Source organism: Anas acuta, chromosome 2, assembly GCF_963932015.1.
Source record: "Anas acuta chromosome 2, bAnaAcu1.1, whole genome shotgun sequence".
Classification (NCBI taxonomy): Eukaryota; Metazoa; Chordata; class Aves; order Anseriformes; family Anatidae; genus Anas; species Anas acuta.
The window spans coordinates 111253816-111273241 of record NC_088980.1 but is presented as its reverse complement, the minus strand read 5'-3'; the positions used below and the strand labels follow the sequence as shown (position 1 = coordinate 111273241).

Sequence of the window (19426 nt, the reverse complement as noted above, 5' to 3'; positions counted from 1 at the left end):
CCTGACCTTTCACAGACCTTCTTTCTCACAGCTTCATAAAGTAAAATCACAGGATAAGGACAACAAACAAACTAACTAATTAAAAAAACCTGTCACTATGTCTACTTCTTCAGTCACACTCTTTTCATTCAAAATGTAGAAAACTTATTTGTACATTTGAAAATGAAATTTCATCCCTTGATGACTTTTTCTTATTTCCTTTACATGCATCAAAATCTTATTCAAAAATGCATGACTTGCTGAAAGGCAGTGTAATTCTAGTCTAAATTTGCTCAATTGTTTTTGGAGATTTTATTCTATATTTATTATTCTAGGAGTATTGATAGTAATTTTGCCCCCTGAGAGCCCTTAAGAACAGTTAAAGCTTGCAGAAGTATTTTTCTTTTGGTGATCAGATAAAACAGAAAATAATAGTTCCTCAGTATAAACAGGAAAAGACATTTTTCAAACATTAGTAGCAATTTTACTTAGTTTGTACGTATTGTCATTTAAATAACTAAGAATGTAAATTAAATTTTGGCTCCCTAATAATCTTCACCCAATGAATAACATTTTTCCATGGAATTTTGACTTTGCTTTCATCAGAGGATGAAGCATTTGAGCATTTTATTTTAAGCCTAAACAGATATGTATACTTACAGATGACAGCAATGCTGTTTTTATGAATGGTTCAGAATTTGATCCCACAAAGGTATAAAATATTTGTTAGTTAGATCTTGTGAAGCCATTGTCACTAAAAATTGGACATTGGAAAAATATTACCTCTTACCAAGTATCTTCTATAGACTTAGACATTTGGGGTTCTCCCATATTTATTATTACCTTCTCCTTTGCATCTTGGATAGAGCTCAGTAAGCAGGCTTTCAGGATGTAAGCTGCACAGGCAGGATGATCTCACAGAGACAGCCAGATAGCCTAAATTCCACCAGTCCTGTCCACGTTCTGCTTACCAGTTCTTGCCAGAGAAACAGAAAATTGAAATCAAACCAATATCTGGAACCAAACATTGAAATCTAATTGAAAACTACTCATGAGGTGAGTTAGGAATGATAATAAATCTTTTCATATGTGATTCACTTGCACGTGTACCTGAGAAAGGTGACTGTGTCACTGTTTACTTGTTGGCACCTAGAGAAAGTCTGAAAGACTGTCTAGTGACTTGTAATGTTCAGATTTTTTGTTCATTCAGCATGTTTCAGTAGCCTACCCTGACATAACAAAATGAAGGTGACCCATTTTACATGAGAAAGGAGAGGCCACCTCTCCTCCACCTAGATTGAAATATTTGTTTATTTTTTCATTTATATTTTAGAGCCTCAAAATTTTGTTACATGTATGCTATGTACATATAGGAGGGGGAAAAAAAACACACCACAATAATCAAAGTGTAAGTCCTAAATATAGTCAAACTATTGGGCTATAGATGATGTTTACTTTCTTGCCACCTGAGTGTTAAGCTTTCTGTTTTGAATTCAGTCACCTTGGATTAAAATTTATAGCCCTATTTTTGCCTGTTTTTAAGTTCAGTAAGTGAAAAATGAACAGGCAGACATTCAAATAAGACCACTTAAAAAAGGTGTTTTTCCCAGTTAAAAAAATAATAATAATAAAAAAAAATCCTAACGGCTATGGTAGCAGGAGGGAGAATGATGACAGTGTCATAGTAGTTTTTTAGCCAAGTTGTATGAGATCTTCTCACTATTGAAGAATTTGCTGAAAGCTGCTCTGCTGAGTGTCAGAGAAGGCCTGAAACTTCTCAAGTGGCCTGTAAAATGTCTGTGATGGCAGTGGGACCAATGCTTCAAGGTGATAAACCTGGCAGCCAAGTGCACCTGCTCGGCAATATGTTAAAGTTGTATTAAATTGCTCTGAAGGTGAGTGATGTGGTGGGTAAGCAAGGGAAGTCTCTACAAGAAGAAATGAGGTGCCTTGAAAAAAATATATAAATAAATAAATAAACAAAATAGTGTCTAATTCATGCTATTTACACAAAAATCTATCTTTGTAAAAAGAGCTGCATAAGGTCTTTCTTGGAAAAGGTCTTCAGCAAAAGAAAAGACATACTTCTGAAATGCTAGTTAACTCTACTAAAATAACAAATTCAAACTCTAATGATTTTAAAATACAAGTAATTGTTCATTGACTTGAATAATTCAAGGAAGCCAAAAAAAAAAAAAAAGACATTAACGTTGACATTTTGACAAAGACACACAGTTGCCCAATTAATGTTTAAATTGACTTTATCATTAGAAGAATTTATTTCAATAAGCAGATACTTAGTCTTAAATAAGAAAAATGAGTGTAGCTATTAACATGTAGCAGTGGATGGTGAATTGAATGGATGAGATAAAATCTTACTGTGGATTAATGGATTATGACATGAAGAAGATTATAAGGAACCTGGAAAGCAAAATTACAACTCTTTACCTCTTCAGAAAGCTGTCCTGTTTCTGTGTGTAGCTGTTGCTTTTCAAATATGTGAAGGAGGTTCTTAATACTGGATAAATATCTGCAGAGTTCCTAAAATGAACTCTTCATTATTCTGTGCAGCATTTACCTTGGAAATAACAAATTCTAGTGCAGTTCTGTTATCCTAAACAACTGTCTTCACTCTGATTATAATATTTTATGTTTAAAAGACAAATATACTATTTGTTTTCAGTATTTTATTATCAGTTTTCTATTAGATGGAGTATAAAGAAAAATAATCTTCCATTACTAAGAAATATTTTCAGATTTCTCTGGTACTCTACTTTAAACCCCCCTAAATATTTCCTTAAATTTGTGTGATGTAACATAGTAATATAAATTATGTAAATAGGAAGCTATATGGTAGAATAGAATGTAAACTAGATGGTACTATAAATATCTAGTCTTATAATCTCACATGGAATAATGAGTGAACATGAAATAATCTTTTATTACATAGATATTTAAGATCACAGAATTGTCTAGGTTGGAAGAGACCTCAAGATCATTGAGTCCAACCTCTGACCTAACACTAACAAGTGCTCCACTAAACCATATCGCTAAGCTCTACATCTAAATGTCTTTTAAAGACCTCCAGGGATGGTGACTCCACCACTTCCCTGGGCAGCCCATTTCAATGCCTAACAACCCTTTCGGTAAAGAAGTTCTTCCTAATATCCAACCTTAAACCCCCCTGATGCAACTTAAGCCCATTCCCCCTTGTCCTGTCACCAGGCACGTGGGAGAATAGACCAACCCCCACCTCGCTACAGACTCCTTTAATGTACTTATAGAGATACTAAGGTGATCTTTCTCAGTGATAAAACACATAGGATACAAAGGAGAACAGAGAAACAATGAAATAAAAAAATATTTTGCAAGCAATCATTTAACATTTTTACGCATTGGTAATTTTTCTTATTCTAGAGAATCAAAGAATGGTTGAGATTGGAGGGAACCTCTAGAAGTCATCTGGTCAAACCCCCTTGCTTAAGCAAGGTCACTTGGAGGAGATTGCCCAGGACCATGTCTCTTTGCAATAAAAACAAAAAAATAGTTAATTAAAAAAGGTATTTTTTGAAAGATAACCAGGCTCTCCACAACCTAAAAAATCGCATAGGAGATATTTTGGCTTTGAACAAAATTTTTTATATCATTCATTCAAACTATCTACCATTAATTCTTCTGTTACTTTTGAAAAAATGTCTTAGGTCTTTTCAGTGTGGGACTCTTTGCCAATGGCTGCATTATTGTCACACTTTTATTTCCATTTTAATGTGCTTTTCTTGTGTGCATGTTTTTTGTTGTTGTTGTTTTGTGTTCTTTTTTTTTTCTGCTAAAAAATGTCTATGATGAATTTTTAGACTATCACACAGGGACAAGGATATTAAAATCAGGGTAGAAGGAATTATCTGAGTTCCTCATCCCTCATCATATTTTTTTTTGTGTTATCTGACATATTCATTTGTCTTCTGACTCCATGTTTATCCTGTTGCCTTACAGCACTGTTTCATGTAATATGAGTATGAATATGAGAATTCCAAGATAAAAAAGCTGTCAGTACATCTGTCAGGACATCTAAATGTCCTCTCATTTTAAATCACATAAATGTTACCTTTCATTTTGAGAAAAATGTCTTGTCTTTTATTTTTACCATTCTTCCTGAAATATAATAAAATTTGTATTAAAACTCTGGAGAAATCTCTGAAAATAGAAAAACTTTTTGTTACGGCTATTTAAGACATGTTAGCAATATTTTCAACTGATGTGAAGGAGAGCAACTTGTGGATTATTTTCTTTCTTGACTTGGGTGTCTGTGTGATGGAAATACTATGGATTTTGTAAAGACTATGGATTTTTGACTGAAGAGAGTGTCCTGTTTTATTTATCATATAGGTATAGATTCTTTTAACTGTACATGATTTATCTCATAAACCATAATAGCTTACCGAATCTTTGTTACTGAACCAGCAGCCTCTACATTAACTAATTTGCATCACCATTTGATTTTGAGAAATGAGCTGCTGCAGGTAAATTAGAAACTACCAGGACTGTGTAAAAACATCTTTTAAGTGGAATGTTACTGCAAATAAAACGTGTTGGGTCTGTTGATTTCTCCTTCCCAGTTTTGTTGATAATGATCAGCAGTTCATTCAGACTCAAAGAAACATTTATATGATTAAAAAACTAGCCTCATTTTTAAATACATAAATGGACATTATGTCTATTACTGATTTCACATACTTCATGTATCTGTGGTTATAAACATTTATTTTCAGACAGAATCTCAACAAATTCAACTTCCCAAGTCAAATTTCATCCACAGTTTCAATATATATGTTCATGAGCCATGAGTTTGAAAAGTTCAGATGCCTTTGCAAGTAAATAATTTTATTGAGGTTGTTAGTAGTCAAAGTTTTTTTAGAAGGCCCAATATTTATCAGTAACATAAATGTCTCAAGAATGTAGTCTCTATTTTATCTCAGTTATTTACAGTTTCTCATGTTGACTATGTGCAAACTATCATATTTTATCTAACTTCAGTTCAGTGTGTTAGATAAATTTAGACCATATTAGGAGCATGCAATTAAAATGGTTATCAAGTTTTTGTTTACTTTTGTCCTGTTTTCCAGAATCTAATCCATATTATTTTAATCCACACTTGAATATACACATGCATTCAAACCACTTTGTTTCTAATTACAGTCATACCGACTTTGCTTAACAGTTCTGCTGTATGTTTAATAGTCAATTAGGTATTTAGTCCGAAGGAAAAATGCATTTTGTTAATAAAACCTTAGTGCAGCAGATTGTCTGAAAAATCAATCTATTTTCTCCTCATGATCTACAGAGGCAAGAGAGCAATACTGAATGGAGAAATCACCTTAAATTTCACAGCTGCTTTAGTATTAAGGCAATAAAATGTGAAATATCAATGCATCTGCACAGCATGAGTGACTGTGCCCTGTTACTCTGATGAATAGGAGAAGTAGAAACCTTCTAAAATGAAGTATCATCAGGAAAGATGATATCTTACTGTGTCCAATTTTAAAGAAACCAATCTAAGACAGCACAGAATCAATTCAGTTTAATTAATTTCAAAGCATAGATGTCCTAATTCCTAGAAATTAGAGACCATTCATTCTCTTTCAGTTACAGAAGGAAAATATATCAAAATTGTGTAAATAGTAGTACAATTTCTATATTAAACTTCCTCCTGTATGTTCCTCCTCTCAGTCACTAAGCTCTACATATTAATACCAAGTCAGAAGGATGGGTCTCCATATGTTTCTTGCATTGATTAACACACAAAACATCAGAAATAAGGGAAATCTGAATAAAAATTAAACTAAAACAATTTAAAACTTCTCTTATTGTAACTGTCAGGTTGTATTTCTGACTATTTTTTTCATTTAGGAATTAATAAGATTTCAGAAAATGTGGGGGTTTAGTTATTGCATGACAATATGGTGTTGATCATTCTGCTTAATTCTTGAGTATTGAGGCATGTCTGTCTTCTTTTTAGAGTCTTACAAGCTTTTTTGGTCACTGAACCAGCAGATACTTAAACAAATGCTAGGCATTGAACCCAAGATTGTATTACAGTATTAATGTTTGCTATTAGCAATATAATTAACTGTTTAGGTTTTGCTCTAACTCTTGGAGGAATGGACCTGCTCCCTGTTTCTCTACAGACCAAAAAGTACGTACTAAACACTGATAGAGAGCAGTAGTGCAAGCTTTGTACATGGGGATTTGAAAAAGCCATTAATTTCCAACATGCAATAAGAACATCTAATAAAAAAAAAAAAAGGAAAAAAAAAAAAAAAAGAAGAAAAATATATTTTAATGTATATTCCATGCAGAATTATTGATAAAAACCCTCTTCCCCTCTTCTCAATAGCAATGAAATAAACTTGTATAAATTGCTTTTTCAAAAGTATGCAATATACACGATCTCCTTACAAAAATAAAATAAAATAAAAATACGTTCATTAAGTACATGTGTAATATTGGTAAGCTTACTAACTAACTGACTATTAATATGATTGTAAGTATTTTTCCTAAACTGGTTTCTTTACATTTTCATTATGGAACACAGAAAATATCAGGTCATTTAAGACAAGGAATGTTCCATGCCTAATTAATGTAGAAATCAATTTCACAAAGAGGTTTAAAAGCAGATTTATTCCATTAACAGCAACATATAAAATATGAGTTCATCTTTTTTCTATAACAGGAATGTACACTGTATGGCACAATGCAAGTTGTTTGTTGTTATTATCATGTTTATAAATCAGAATCTCTATCAAATGTCTACTGTCTGTTCAGATGTTCTCCAGAAGCTGGCATAATAATTACTCATACTGTGTTTTTCTACTAGATACTACCTTAAGGATTTGATATTAAGTTACTCAGAATTAATAGGTGGATAGGTAGGGAAATAGATCCTAAAATGGGTTTGAATAAATCCTAGTTTGTGCATTTGTTTCTGAAGAACTGCAGGTAGTGGTAAGAGTTATCAGTATTCTGACTACTTTTTAGCACCATCCAAAATAGAATGCCTGAAAACAGACTGTTAATTCACTATTCCAAAGCAAAAGAGGTTCAATACTCCAAAATAAATTCTGAATGTGTTCAATCAGTACAATGTTCAAAATGTGTGCTCCAGAATGTTTGCTTTATCGATATAAGATAAAGTAAGATCCCATGTATCTGTCTGCCTTGTATCTGAAAACATTTAACAGTTTCTTGATTTTGCATTCCTGCCTAGTGTTTCCTTACACTTCACTTGCATTAAATTCCTCTTATTTGATTTGTCAGCAAGTATTTAGAATTACTCCAGAGAGCTCTTAATGAGATAATAGAGACAACAGACATCTGCTAGGTATGCGGCTTAGCTGTTATGTTGTTGCTAGTACAATAAATAGTTCTGAAGTATTTTGATATAACAGGCTTTCTTCATTTAATCACGTGATTGTAAGTAAACTGCCAATATACCACATTGTGGCGGTGGTTCAAGGTTTGTAAGATTTGACAGACATCAGCTTACTTGCTTGAAATATTTGCAACTAATTTGAAGAAAATGTCTGAGGAATTTGTCAACACTATTGATTTTTCCGTCAGATAGTCTACATGGGCTGGACGGAAGAACGGGAACAAGACTCCCTTCAGGATCGAATGTACACACCAAAGTTTCTAGCACTGAGGGGATCTTCTCTGTATAAATTTATGGCACCTCCAGTAAGTATATTTCTCATGCTGAGTGGTCATAAATGTCATTAAATAAAATAGTTTCATGTAACATCTGCAATGCTTTACATTCAGGTATCACTCATTGACCTAACAGCATTGCAGCACTTCCAGCATTGAAGAGTTCCAGGGAATGTGGTATAAAAGTGACAGAAAATAACCGTTCATTAGATGACTGTGCAGCTAACAAGCACTTCTTTCCCCCTACTTATCTGAGCACTTAGAAAAATACAATAGAGATATATTTGTGCTAAAAAGGGGCTTTTCATTTCCCTTTGGCAGACAGAACAAGCCTGAAGCAAGCTGGTAACATTTAAACTAAACTATAATTCTAAAGGAAAACTGCTGAGATTTTTGGTTATACCAAAGCTTTTTGCATGCTGTGGAAATGGCAAGGCTTGCAAAACATCATCTCTGTCTTTAGATTTTATCCTGAATATAACTTTTATGCATCTTGGCAGCACCAAAAGGAAAACAGAGAAGCAAATGAAAGAGTTTACATTAAATATATTAATTGGAATCTGACTAAGAACACGAGGTAAAATTTTAGCTACTGTCTCATTCTCTGCAATTTCATTTCACAGTTTTATAGTACATCTAAACCTCAGTAAATATATATATCCTCTAGCTAAATTTTAAGCCACTAGCTAATGAGTCACTAGCAGTACCAAATTATGCAACGGGTAGTGTGAATTCATTTCTTTTTATTGTGTGACTTTTCTGGCTGCTGATAAAGCTTGTGTTGTCCAGATCCAGATTTTACATCCTTCATGTGGTTCAAAGGTACAACTCTTCATACAATTCTTCAGTCACTATTCTTATTTGTATAGAAAGTATTTAAAAACATAGTAAAGACATGAAAAATGAAAGTAAATATGAAAGGAAAACTTCATGTATTCAGTGTTGGTGGCTCCCATCACTTCACTGGTATGGGAGCTTGGCTCTTCTTGGTGGATATTTTTCAGGATCAGATTAAAATGACATATTATTCTGTTAAACACTTTAATTCAAAAACAGCCTTCCTGGCTTTGGTACATCTACCTCAGCATTCACTGCCTGTCAAGTAAAAAGCCCTCCCTCCTAGACACAATGCTGAATACCCTTGTTGAATACAAAAGAGGATTATTCTTTTGTAAGCACTCTGGAAGAAACTACAAGCCTCTTTACTGAGAATTTATATTATTACATTATTATATTATTTCTAGTATTATCTTGCATTATTTCTATTATTAGTTTCCAGAAGCAATGTGTTGCTGGTGGATAAATGGGTAATGATGGGTAATGGGTACTGGGTATGGAAAGAACATATTTATAATAAGGCTATGACCCATTCTGGCAATCTGCTGCTTTATGAGACAAAGCACTGATCCTATAGGTCTTGTATAGGTCTTGATGAACTGCAAGCACAACATTGTTGTTGTTGTTGTTGTTGTTATTTACTTTTTATTTTAACCAGATTCTGGTTCTTATCCTAAAATAGGAAGACACTTCAAACAGAGAAAACAATATTTTCTGTTTATGGAGTATGAAGGAAAAATGGCAAATACACTCTTTAGAGGTACTGAGGTTCGTATAGAGGTACCTTAAAAAAAACACATATGTAATGCACACTTACATGACCAGCAAAATGTTCTCTAAAGAACTGCTGCCTTCTTTAAAAGGCAGCAGGCCTTTTAAAATTACTTTCTACATGCAAACATTTACACATAGTTATGTTTGCTATTCTTCAGGTATATGTGTTAATTTATTCTAGGGATTGCAAAAGATTAAGAACATACTTTCAATGTTGCAGTTTCAGAGCTTCTAATTATGGAATGCATAAAGTGTTATTATAAGAAGAAAAACACTTTTAATTATATTTGCAATGTAAGCTTCTTGGATTAAGCTGTTTCTGAACAGAGATGTGCCAACTTTTTAACCAGAAAATCAAATTAAACTATATCCCTGGTCTCTGCCAAAGTGGGAGGCATCTGTTTAAACAGTATATATCGTCTGTCTCCCCTGCTGTTTTTTAATTTATTTGATCAATACTACTTCTACTTTCCATGTTCAGATACATGAGCAATTCTGATGTATCTTGTTTGCATTTTAAACCTTTTATAGAAATTTCTTTTTTTTTTTTTTTCTGACATTTCTTGGTACATTTTCTCCTTTGAGTGTGTTGAGTCTGACAGGTTTTATTTTCTTATAGTTTGGAAATTTCAGAGGAAATGAACTTCAATTGAGAAAAAACTGCTAACACCTTTTCTCTTGCTATTCAAGCTTCTGAATTAAGAAAAAAAAAAAAAAAAAAGTGAACAGGGCAAACAATGTATGAATATTCCATGAGTTTCTTAATTTTACAGTTCCTTTTGCTTTGCACGTCTTTATATAGAAGGAGTTTTGTTCTGACCTCCGAAGTCCCCTTAAAAATGCAAATGCATGAAATGCAGAGAGTTCAATGAGCTTTTAAGCAAAGTTTCAAGTGTCTCTGTGCTTCAGCAGAAATTGGAGTTACTTTTTGTAATGGGGCAATATGGCATCAGCATGTATAGCTGGTGCTTTGGGCTCAGTGGAGCTGTAGCAAGACTCATCTCCCCATTCCTCTGATCACGGTGAGAAAGTTCATTTCATTTTTTGTCCTCAGTAGAAACAGATTAATTAATTAATTAATTAATTTTAACAAAAACATTTTACATGTCTTTCCTCTAAATAGCTTTTCCATTCATAAAGATTGTATATTTCCAATATTTCTTCACTTCCTCACTCTATATCAAAAATAATTTGTAACTCTCAGTATTTTGTCACTTCCTTCATTAGATATCTTATTTAATACCCATATTGCAATAAGATGGTAAAAAGTGTGTTTGAAGATGACTGCAAACAAATAAAATTCCAATAGATGACACCATATTTTGAACTTTTAATTCTTTACTGTGATTTCCTCAAAAGAGATTCAATTTTAATAGCCTATATACCTAAAAATTAGTCAGGGACAGGATTTTATCATACATCATAAAATTGTATTGATTAAGAAAGTTGTATAGCAAGGCATCCAAACCTATATATGTTATTCAGGAATACTGTGTCTATTCATGGTGATTTTCACTTTCAATGAAAAATAAATTTCTCTTTAGCTGTGAATACTATTTTATGATATATTTTTCAAATACCTTTGTATTTTTAAATATTAAAAAACAAAATTATTCAACCTTTTTATCACTTCTAACAATTTTAATGACAGAACTATCTTCCTTTGGAGCTGGGCCATTGTTCATTACTTCTTGCCTTTTCTTTTTTTTTTTTCTTATAGAATATCTTTTTCTACTCTGTTTTGTGTGTTTTTCAATCTATTGAGACTGTGACTAATTCTTCTCTTTCCTTCATGCATTTTTATTCAAAAGTTATTTATAGATTGCTTTTGAACTTTTTCCAATTAAATATATTCATCTATCCCTTTTTATCTTGTCTAAGTGTTATCTCCCACCCTTGCATCATTTTGCTAAGCTGTATGTAGTTTTTGTTGAAAATAGTTGCTTTAAATTAATACTGTTAAAAGCAATTGTTAAATCCTGAGACTACAAGGAGCAATAGACTACTATTCAAATCTCAATTTGTTGGAATTTAGGAGAAGACTCATCTTGGTAAAGAAAAAAGGAAATGTGGATTTACCTGTTTCATTTCTAGTTTTTTTTTTTTTCAACTACATTGAGAGATATATATAGTAAGTGTCTAGGACACTGCAAGGTTGGAGGGTTCTGTTTTATGGTTTTGGACCTTTGCAAACAATGTAGGTGATTAGAGCAAATTGCTTATTATAAGTAGGGAAGTGGGGAGAAATGGGTCTCTGTGAACCCATTAAAGTATCATGTTGGCATATCAATGCAACCCCCACTAGCATAGGCAGAGGAAGCTCCTTCACGAGCAGCCTGCATGCAAAGCTACTTGAAGGTACAAGGAAATAGGCAGGATGTCTCCTCAGCACTGTCTGAATGCAACAGTCTGATACCTGGTAGTTATTGCTCAAAATAAACCATACTGGATGTAAAAGGTAGGAAGTTCTAGGGATAGATTATTTATTTTTTTTTTATAGTAAGCTTATTCTTGAAATAAAGAAAAATAACTTGCTTTCTTTTCCTGTTTGTTTTTTTTTTCCAAGGTTACAACCTGGGATTGGACACGAGCTGAGAAAACATTTTCAGTTTATGAGATAATGTGCAAAATTCTGAAGGTATGATTAAAATATGTAAAATAAAATAGCACTTTGTCAAACCAGTTGAGAAGCCAGAGCATAACACTGCAACTAAAAATCCATGTGACCATCTTGCAGAAAAAGATCAAATTTTGACCCTTTGAAGTCAGTATCAGAAGTCCTGATGTCACTAGGTACAGAGCCAAAATCTATAATGAATATTTCAAAAAGGCATTGAAAATTTGGAAATAAACTGATTTTGACTGGAAAGCAATTTTATTTCTTCATAACGCAGCATGGGTTTTCTACTGAAAAAAAAATAAAAGTTTTATAGTTTTACTTTACTGGCACACTCAACTGGTATAAAGTCTATTCTTCTAAATGAGGAGGTAAAGAAATAGGGATCAATTCTGTTACTTTCACATACCTTGATGCAACTCACAGTTACAATGTAAGATTGCATGAAGACTGACAACAGAGTCCTTAAAACTCTGAATGCCCCTCTGAAAACTTTTGTCCTTCCCCCCCCCCCCCCCAAGTTTCTTCAGTTTGCCTCAACAGTAATAAATGGAAAAGCCAAATGAAATATGTTTAGAAAGTTAAATCTGTGAGTAGAAAACTGCATAGGGCCATTATGGTACATTGTATTTAATTTTTCATATTGAATTCACTCAAAAATAATATATATTGTCTTGTCTCTGTTTTTAAAACAGTGAAAAACAGTTTTCCAGATGTTCAGCATGTGGGGAAGGAGAGGAAAAAGAGATCGGAAGTTGTCTCTTTCCATTCATCTGAAGTGCTTTCCTATGTACTTTATTATTATATAATTTTTTTAGGTCCAAATTATATAAGAGGCAATTTGGTCTTTTCTGAAGTTTCATCTAGCAGAGACTAACATCATGAAGAAGTATGAACAAACTTATTTAAAAAAAAAAAAAAGTATTTCCTTTTGGGAAAACCTTATACTGATGTATGTACTACACTTCCAAATTTTTATAGCTCATGTAGGTAAATAACCCATTCCTTTAGGAGCCAGATTAGAGATCAAACAGCTGTAATAATTTCAGAAGCTTTTTATGTCAGTGAGTTCAAAAATAAGAAAGCAAATTTATAAACTGAAACAAAACAAAACAAAACAAAACAAACAAAGACAAACACCTGCTAGTAAACTGAAAAAGAAAAGGTAAGAGTTCTAGTACCAGTGGTTTGTCTGTGGGGTCTGGAGTCTTGGTTAAGGAGTAGCACACTCTAAATGCAACATGTCCCATCACAGTGATATGTACTTTAACTACCAAGTGTGTGTAAACATTGATTCTTTAGCAGTGGTCATGTAGGGAGAAAGTTAACAGAAATGGCTGTTCACTCTGTAAAGACATTGCACTGAGAAATTAATATGAACAGTGCTCTTAAAACACAGTAAGGTTTAGGGAGAGATGAAATATCTCACTCCTAGCTCTTCAAGCTGTCTGTAGATCCTCCATTCTCAGTTTTTATTAACATATCATGTCCTAGAATAAGGACAATTCCAATATAAGTGGTATAGAAATATCATTCATGCATTTCTTTATGACGTTACTCATTCAGTTATTCCTTTATTGTCTGTAAGTATAGTCAAGCTCATAAGGTATTGAAGTGTTTCAAACAATATTTTTGGGCTGCCTAAAAACTCTAAATGATTAAAAAATAGTAGCATAAAATTAACTTCAGTGAAATTATAGCTTCTGACATTGGGGTATTGATCTTCATCTTCTAGTTTTCTATAGCATATACTATTGGACTTAAGCATTGTTTCACTAAATGAAAAAGTGAAACCAGAAAAACAGCTTTCCTTTACTACCAGAACAATGAACTTCCGTAGAGACTCAAGTTTTTGTTAAGCTTTTCTGCCAGCATCATAAAGGTCTCAATTTTAGCAATGTGTGTTTCTAGACACGTTTGTACAAAACACATTGCATGGATATTACCAAAGCAGAGACAACTTTTTTAAAAGTTAGTTTGGTACTTTGTGATCACCTTCAAACTTCCTCCCTTTTATTGTACCTCTCAAGCTACTTTCATAATAAATTGGCTTCTCTTGGAGAATGAGTTGGATGGTAAACTGGTAGACTAACAGGTTTTTAATGTTCTCAGATTGATAGATAGCATGATAACTTGGGAAGACTCATGAAAAAAATGAAGAAAAGAAACCTGGACTCTTCTATTACAGACTGTTCCTTCTTCTACACTTTCTGTTCTTCCAGTTTGAGTTTGTGTCGTTCTTTTTAGAAATATTGAGAATATAGAATTGTTCTGTTTCTACTTCATAAGAGATAATCATATTTCATTGGACAGAAATAAATCCAGGAAGATAATAATGCCATCTGCAGAATAATATAGCTACTCAGTTTCTCTGAAGTGGGTTTAGTTCCACATTCAAGTCTAAACTCAAATTATTCAGGCTACTCATTTACTAGATATAAGTATCACAAAACATTCCCAGATGGTGGAACAACACATACTTTTATTTATCTTTTTGTATGATTGCTACCTTGGATTTTAGACCAAATGGACCACCTAGCACTTACCCAAACGATTCTTGGTGTAGCTTGAATGTTATCATGGGTGAGGAAAAATTTTCTGTTGAGCTGTTTTCCCATGTACATCCTGTTTAAGAAGGACAGAGTTTCATAGTATGAATTGCCCTTTCCAGTAACTGTGGTGTGAGTCCCATACATGCTTTATTTATTACAAATGCAGCTTCTACAAGGAAAAGAAAGAGGAGGAGACTTATTTTTTACACAACAATAAGTCAATATTCTTAATGTGATTACAACCTTCTACATAATCAGATACACCAGTAAAAAACTGAAGCATAAAAGTAGATTTTTAAAAGCTCTATTTTGACTTTGAAAAACATTTTTTTGACATAAATTCATCAAACAAGCACTAATCCCCTAATATGTGCAATTTAAAAAGTAAAATAAAATAAAAATAAAATATCACATTCAAACACTACCAGAACAATAGTGGATTATTAAAAAATAAAATAAAATAAAATAAAATAAAATAAAATAAAATAAAATAAAATAAAATAAAATAAAATAAAATAAAATAAAATAAAATAAAAAAATAAAATAAAATAAAATAAAATAAAATAAAATAAAATAAAATAAAATAAAATAAAATAAAATAAAATAAAATAAAATAAAATAAAATAAAATAAAGATTCTGTAGTAGACCTTCAAACTACCTTGTAAAAATATGTATATTATAAGTATGAAAGTCTTCATAGTCAATATTTTGGGGTTGAAATGTTACCTTTTGACATGCAAATTAAGTAAATCAGACCTAGTGCAATAATCATATTTTTGTTATATTGGACTAAATTATTCATTATGACATAATGGCAAACTTAGCAGTGGGCTATATTCAAAGGAAAAGGGACATTAATGAAAATACAAATAACTTTGTGTCTGGAGGAAAGATATATGAGTTGATAGGCATCGTTAATAAAAATGTAATAGGTTATTATGGGATGCAAGTACTTTAACAGAGAATAGAGGGCATTGAGAACTCTTTAACCCTTAAAAGAAACAGGTTACAAAAAAGAACAATCAGTAAATAAAGCTATACAAGTTCAAATTGGGAAGAAGTTAGAATTTGTAACAGTTCTGATGAGTGGAATCAGTGGAATAAACTGATGAGAGACAGTGATTGATACTTTTAATCCACTTTCCTTTCTGTACAAATTCTATTCAAACTGATGCTACTGGGACATCAACACTTAGCATATGAATGAAAATCTGTAATTCATGTTAAACAAGTTTTCTGTAAAGATAATCTGAGGATACCACTTCTGAAATTAAAATGTATCAATTAATCATTTTCAACAGAATTGGTGGAAAAGTAGGGATAGTGCTATGAATAAATATTGCTATTTTATTCTGGAAGAATTTTGTTTCACCCAGTCCTCTATTTTGAGGAGTAAAGACCCATTAATAGCCAGATAATTCCAATTTTAGGTTTGTTCAAGACTTCAAAAATTGAAGCCAGATATAACCATCAGAAATAAACAGATGGCCTTGGCCTCCTCAGCACTTCAAAGTTGGTTGAATTGAATATGTCTTTTGGTACCTCCTACGTTTTTGATGTGCAGTTAACTTGTGTCCATCTTTTGAATATGTGTATGTGTGTGCACATGCATATGTGTGTATATTTAAAAAAAGATTATAGTATCTGATAAAATGCTAAGTAACTTTGTTATTTCAGTAATTTCTTGCACAAGGGAGATAAAAAAAATGGGAAATTATTCATGTAAAATGTGAATTAAAAATAGAAAATATTACATTTATGTTCTATCAAGTTTGCTTTTTTACTTAAGTTACTAATGCTCTTCAGCTTCATACAAGCATCTTGTTGTAATTATGAGAAAATGCTTTATATCTTTCAGTCACCCCCTCTGTCTTCAATGTGTCATGCAAAAACATTTGGAGATTTACAATAAACAGCTTATTTTATTTAGCATAAAAGAGGAAGCATATTCAGGTAGCAGATCCGATCTGAATTGAAATGTGAGGGTAGTTATGAAAAGAAGTCTACGCTGGCTATGTCAGAATGGTGAATCATTGATGTTTATATCTGATATAATTCACATCAGTGTAGCTATACTTTTCTTACTGTAGTAGTAATTGGGATCAACTCAGTATCTCAGATGACTTGTGTTTCCTCTCTCATCTTTTAGCTATTAGTGTATAAATTTCTCAAATGGAGCTATGTTATTTTTCCCAATTGAATGTCCTGTAATTTTGTTCTTCTTCCTCAATAAGTCACATTACATCTAGATCTCAACTAGGAAAAATAGACGTTGTGCTTTATGGGGAAAAAATAATTTCTATTATTGCTTCAGATATTTTTAATAGGAAAAGAATCATACAGAATCATAGGAAACTACATAAAATGTTTATATATTCAGAGTAAAGTTTAAAATGAATGCCGATAGACTAATAAATATTTAAAGTAAAGGTACAGATTGTATTTTGAGGTGCATTATTAATATAATTTGGTCAATGGCTAAAGCTTACGTTGTGGTATGATTTCAATAAAATACTTTATGCAAATTCAAAACTGCTTAGGAGGTGTAAGTAATGGATCCCTTTTATCAACAGGTTAATACTGTATCTAGGGAACACTACATTTTCAGCCAATTTTGACACTTGTAAAAAAATGTTAAATTGTTGAGTGTTTCACTTCTAAGTAGTTGAAGTAATTTTATGTCCTGCTGATCTGTATGTTAAGTATATTTAACGTTTCCAGAGAAAAGAGGTTCTGTTCCCACTTTAACTTATATTACAGTTGTATTATAAGATAAAAATAAAAGTAGAAGTCATAAATGTTCTCCTTGTCCACTGGCATTAAGACTATCATTAAGTTGTCTTCAGCTACACAATAAAGAAAAAACTGTCAGGTGCTAGTGTCATTCAGTACTGAAATAGAGCTCGTACCAAGGCTGTTGAATGTCCATGGTTGTATCCTTTTAAGCATAAACAGTTGTGTAGCTGCTCCTACCTTGAATAGAGATGTGTACTAGATGACCACATTTCCTTTTATTCTGTGATTCTGTATGTGATTTCAATTAATTTCTCTTTGATGGCTACATAGTGATAGAATTCCTAATACCTAATTCCTAATTTGGATATGTTCAATAGGCCCTTTTCGAAAGCAGACAGTTTTATTAGTTGCATGACATCTACCATTGTATAAAGACTTGGTAAATTTTTATTTGATTCAGAAAAGGAAGATGTTTTAAATGTAGTTTTAGGTAAGGTTCTGTTTCTCTTTAATTTTAGATATATTTTTTTAATGGAGGGGGGATTTTAAAATTTATTTATTTATTTATTTATTTATTTATTTATTTATTTATTTTCGTATAATATTATATATTAATAGATATATATCAGTAGATAGCATAAACTGTCTACTCTTGAGAAAACTTAGTCAGTTGAATTTGGCTGTGGCAGCCACCATTAGAGTCTGATTCTGCTTCCTGGAAGAAATAATAAGATAAACACACAGAAAAACAGGAAAAGAATAAGAAATACAGAAGATATATACTTAAATGATTATTGCAATCTCTCTGTTGGTTAAAGGCATTAGTTCTTCCCTCTTCTAAGAAATTTAATTCTTATTCTCCCAATATCTGTGTCCTTTACAAGGGAAATCTTTAAAAGACCTTCTCATACCTTTAAAACAAATGCATGATTGGAAAATAGACAAACATGTAGATAACATATAGAGAGTTATAAGGACTTTTCTCCTTGAAGTTTGTCTTTGAATCAGGTTCTTCTTTTTGTTTTTCGGAGAGGTGTATAGCCACTTGAAGAAAGAATGATGTATTCTGTTCTCATTTCTTATGAGCAGTAAGGTAACATCCCCTAACAGCTGGGAAAAGCAGGGAAAATTCTTTCCTTATGTGATAGAGATAGAACATGTTCAGAAAGAAATCATCAAAACAGTAGCAGCCAAAGTTTGCTCAGAATGTCTGTATTTTGCAGTAGATCTTGATTTATTTTTGAGGACAGCAAATGTTTCCTCCCATACCAAAAGCAAACACTTCAGTTACAAAGGATATATGTTCCAGAACAGCCCAAAAAGGTGTTTCAGGGGCTAGTTCTCTTTCTTTGTATGTTCTTTTGTTTGTTTGTATATGACATGGATGGAACAATTTCATATTTTTCCTAAATTATTTCACAGAACTGATTGAGCTGTTTTAACTATAACTTGAACATAAAAAAATATCCTTAGGCAACTAACATGGCAAAAACTATAAGCACTATTACTTTTGAGAAACTTGTAAACAAGGGCTTAGAATGAAAATATATGAGCACTGCTATCAGTAATTGAAATGTTTACTCTTCTGGGATCTGTTCTCAAATTTCATTTCCAGCCAATAATGCCTCAGAGTTTGGAGAGGTACAAGACTTTAATAACTCTCCAAAGAGGTCATCAGCACATTTTAAGTTTCTGCTTGTAATTACCTTGCACTCTGATTTTTCTTTAGGAGGATACAACTACCAGTGCTTCTCTGGAAAGTATTAGAATAGGTTTTTGTTTGTCTGGTTTTGTTGTTATTTGCCTCAAAGATGAATTGTCTTTATAAAATACTTTTGAAAATTGTCCCCATATAGCATTAAAATAAACACATTTATGGATGGAGGTTATTAAGGAACAAACAGGTAACATTATGGCACATCAGGAGAAACCTAAATTCAGACTCTCTGAATAAATAAGTCTTTGAGCCTGAATCATCTTTTAATCAGGCAGAATTGGAAATTAATTTTACATTCGAGCTTAGTGCTTTGCCTATTAAGTTACAAGGAATGAACATTTCTATTTCTCCCAAGCAATCACAAAGATGTTTCTAATGGAAATTTAATTGAAACTAAAATTTATATTGTACTTGTAATGATTTTTCGCCTTCAGAATGCATATTTTCACAAAATTTGAATATTGAAAAATATTCTATCCATTGTTTTGTTTAGCTGAAATTCTGTGTCT

At 32.2% G+C, this 19426-nt stretch overlaps 1 protein-coding gene across 4 annotated transcripts in view; it reads left to right on the top strand.

The window, feature by feature from the left end:
- The window catches only part of SNTG1 (syntrophin gamma 1), a 343053-nt gene that overhangs the window by 282024 nt on the left and 41603 nt on the right, over positions 1-19426 (top strand). For all 4 annotated transcript variants that reach the window (XM_068671708.1, XM_068671707.1, XM_068671705.1 and 1 more), the window contains 2 exons: positions 7597-7713; positions 11861-11932. In XM_068671708.1, coding sequence (XP_068527809.1) covers positions 7597-7713; positions 11861-11932 — 189 coding nt within the window. The remainder of the gene's footprint in view (positions 1-7596; positions 7714-11860; positions 11933-19426) is intronic.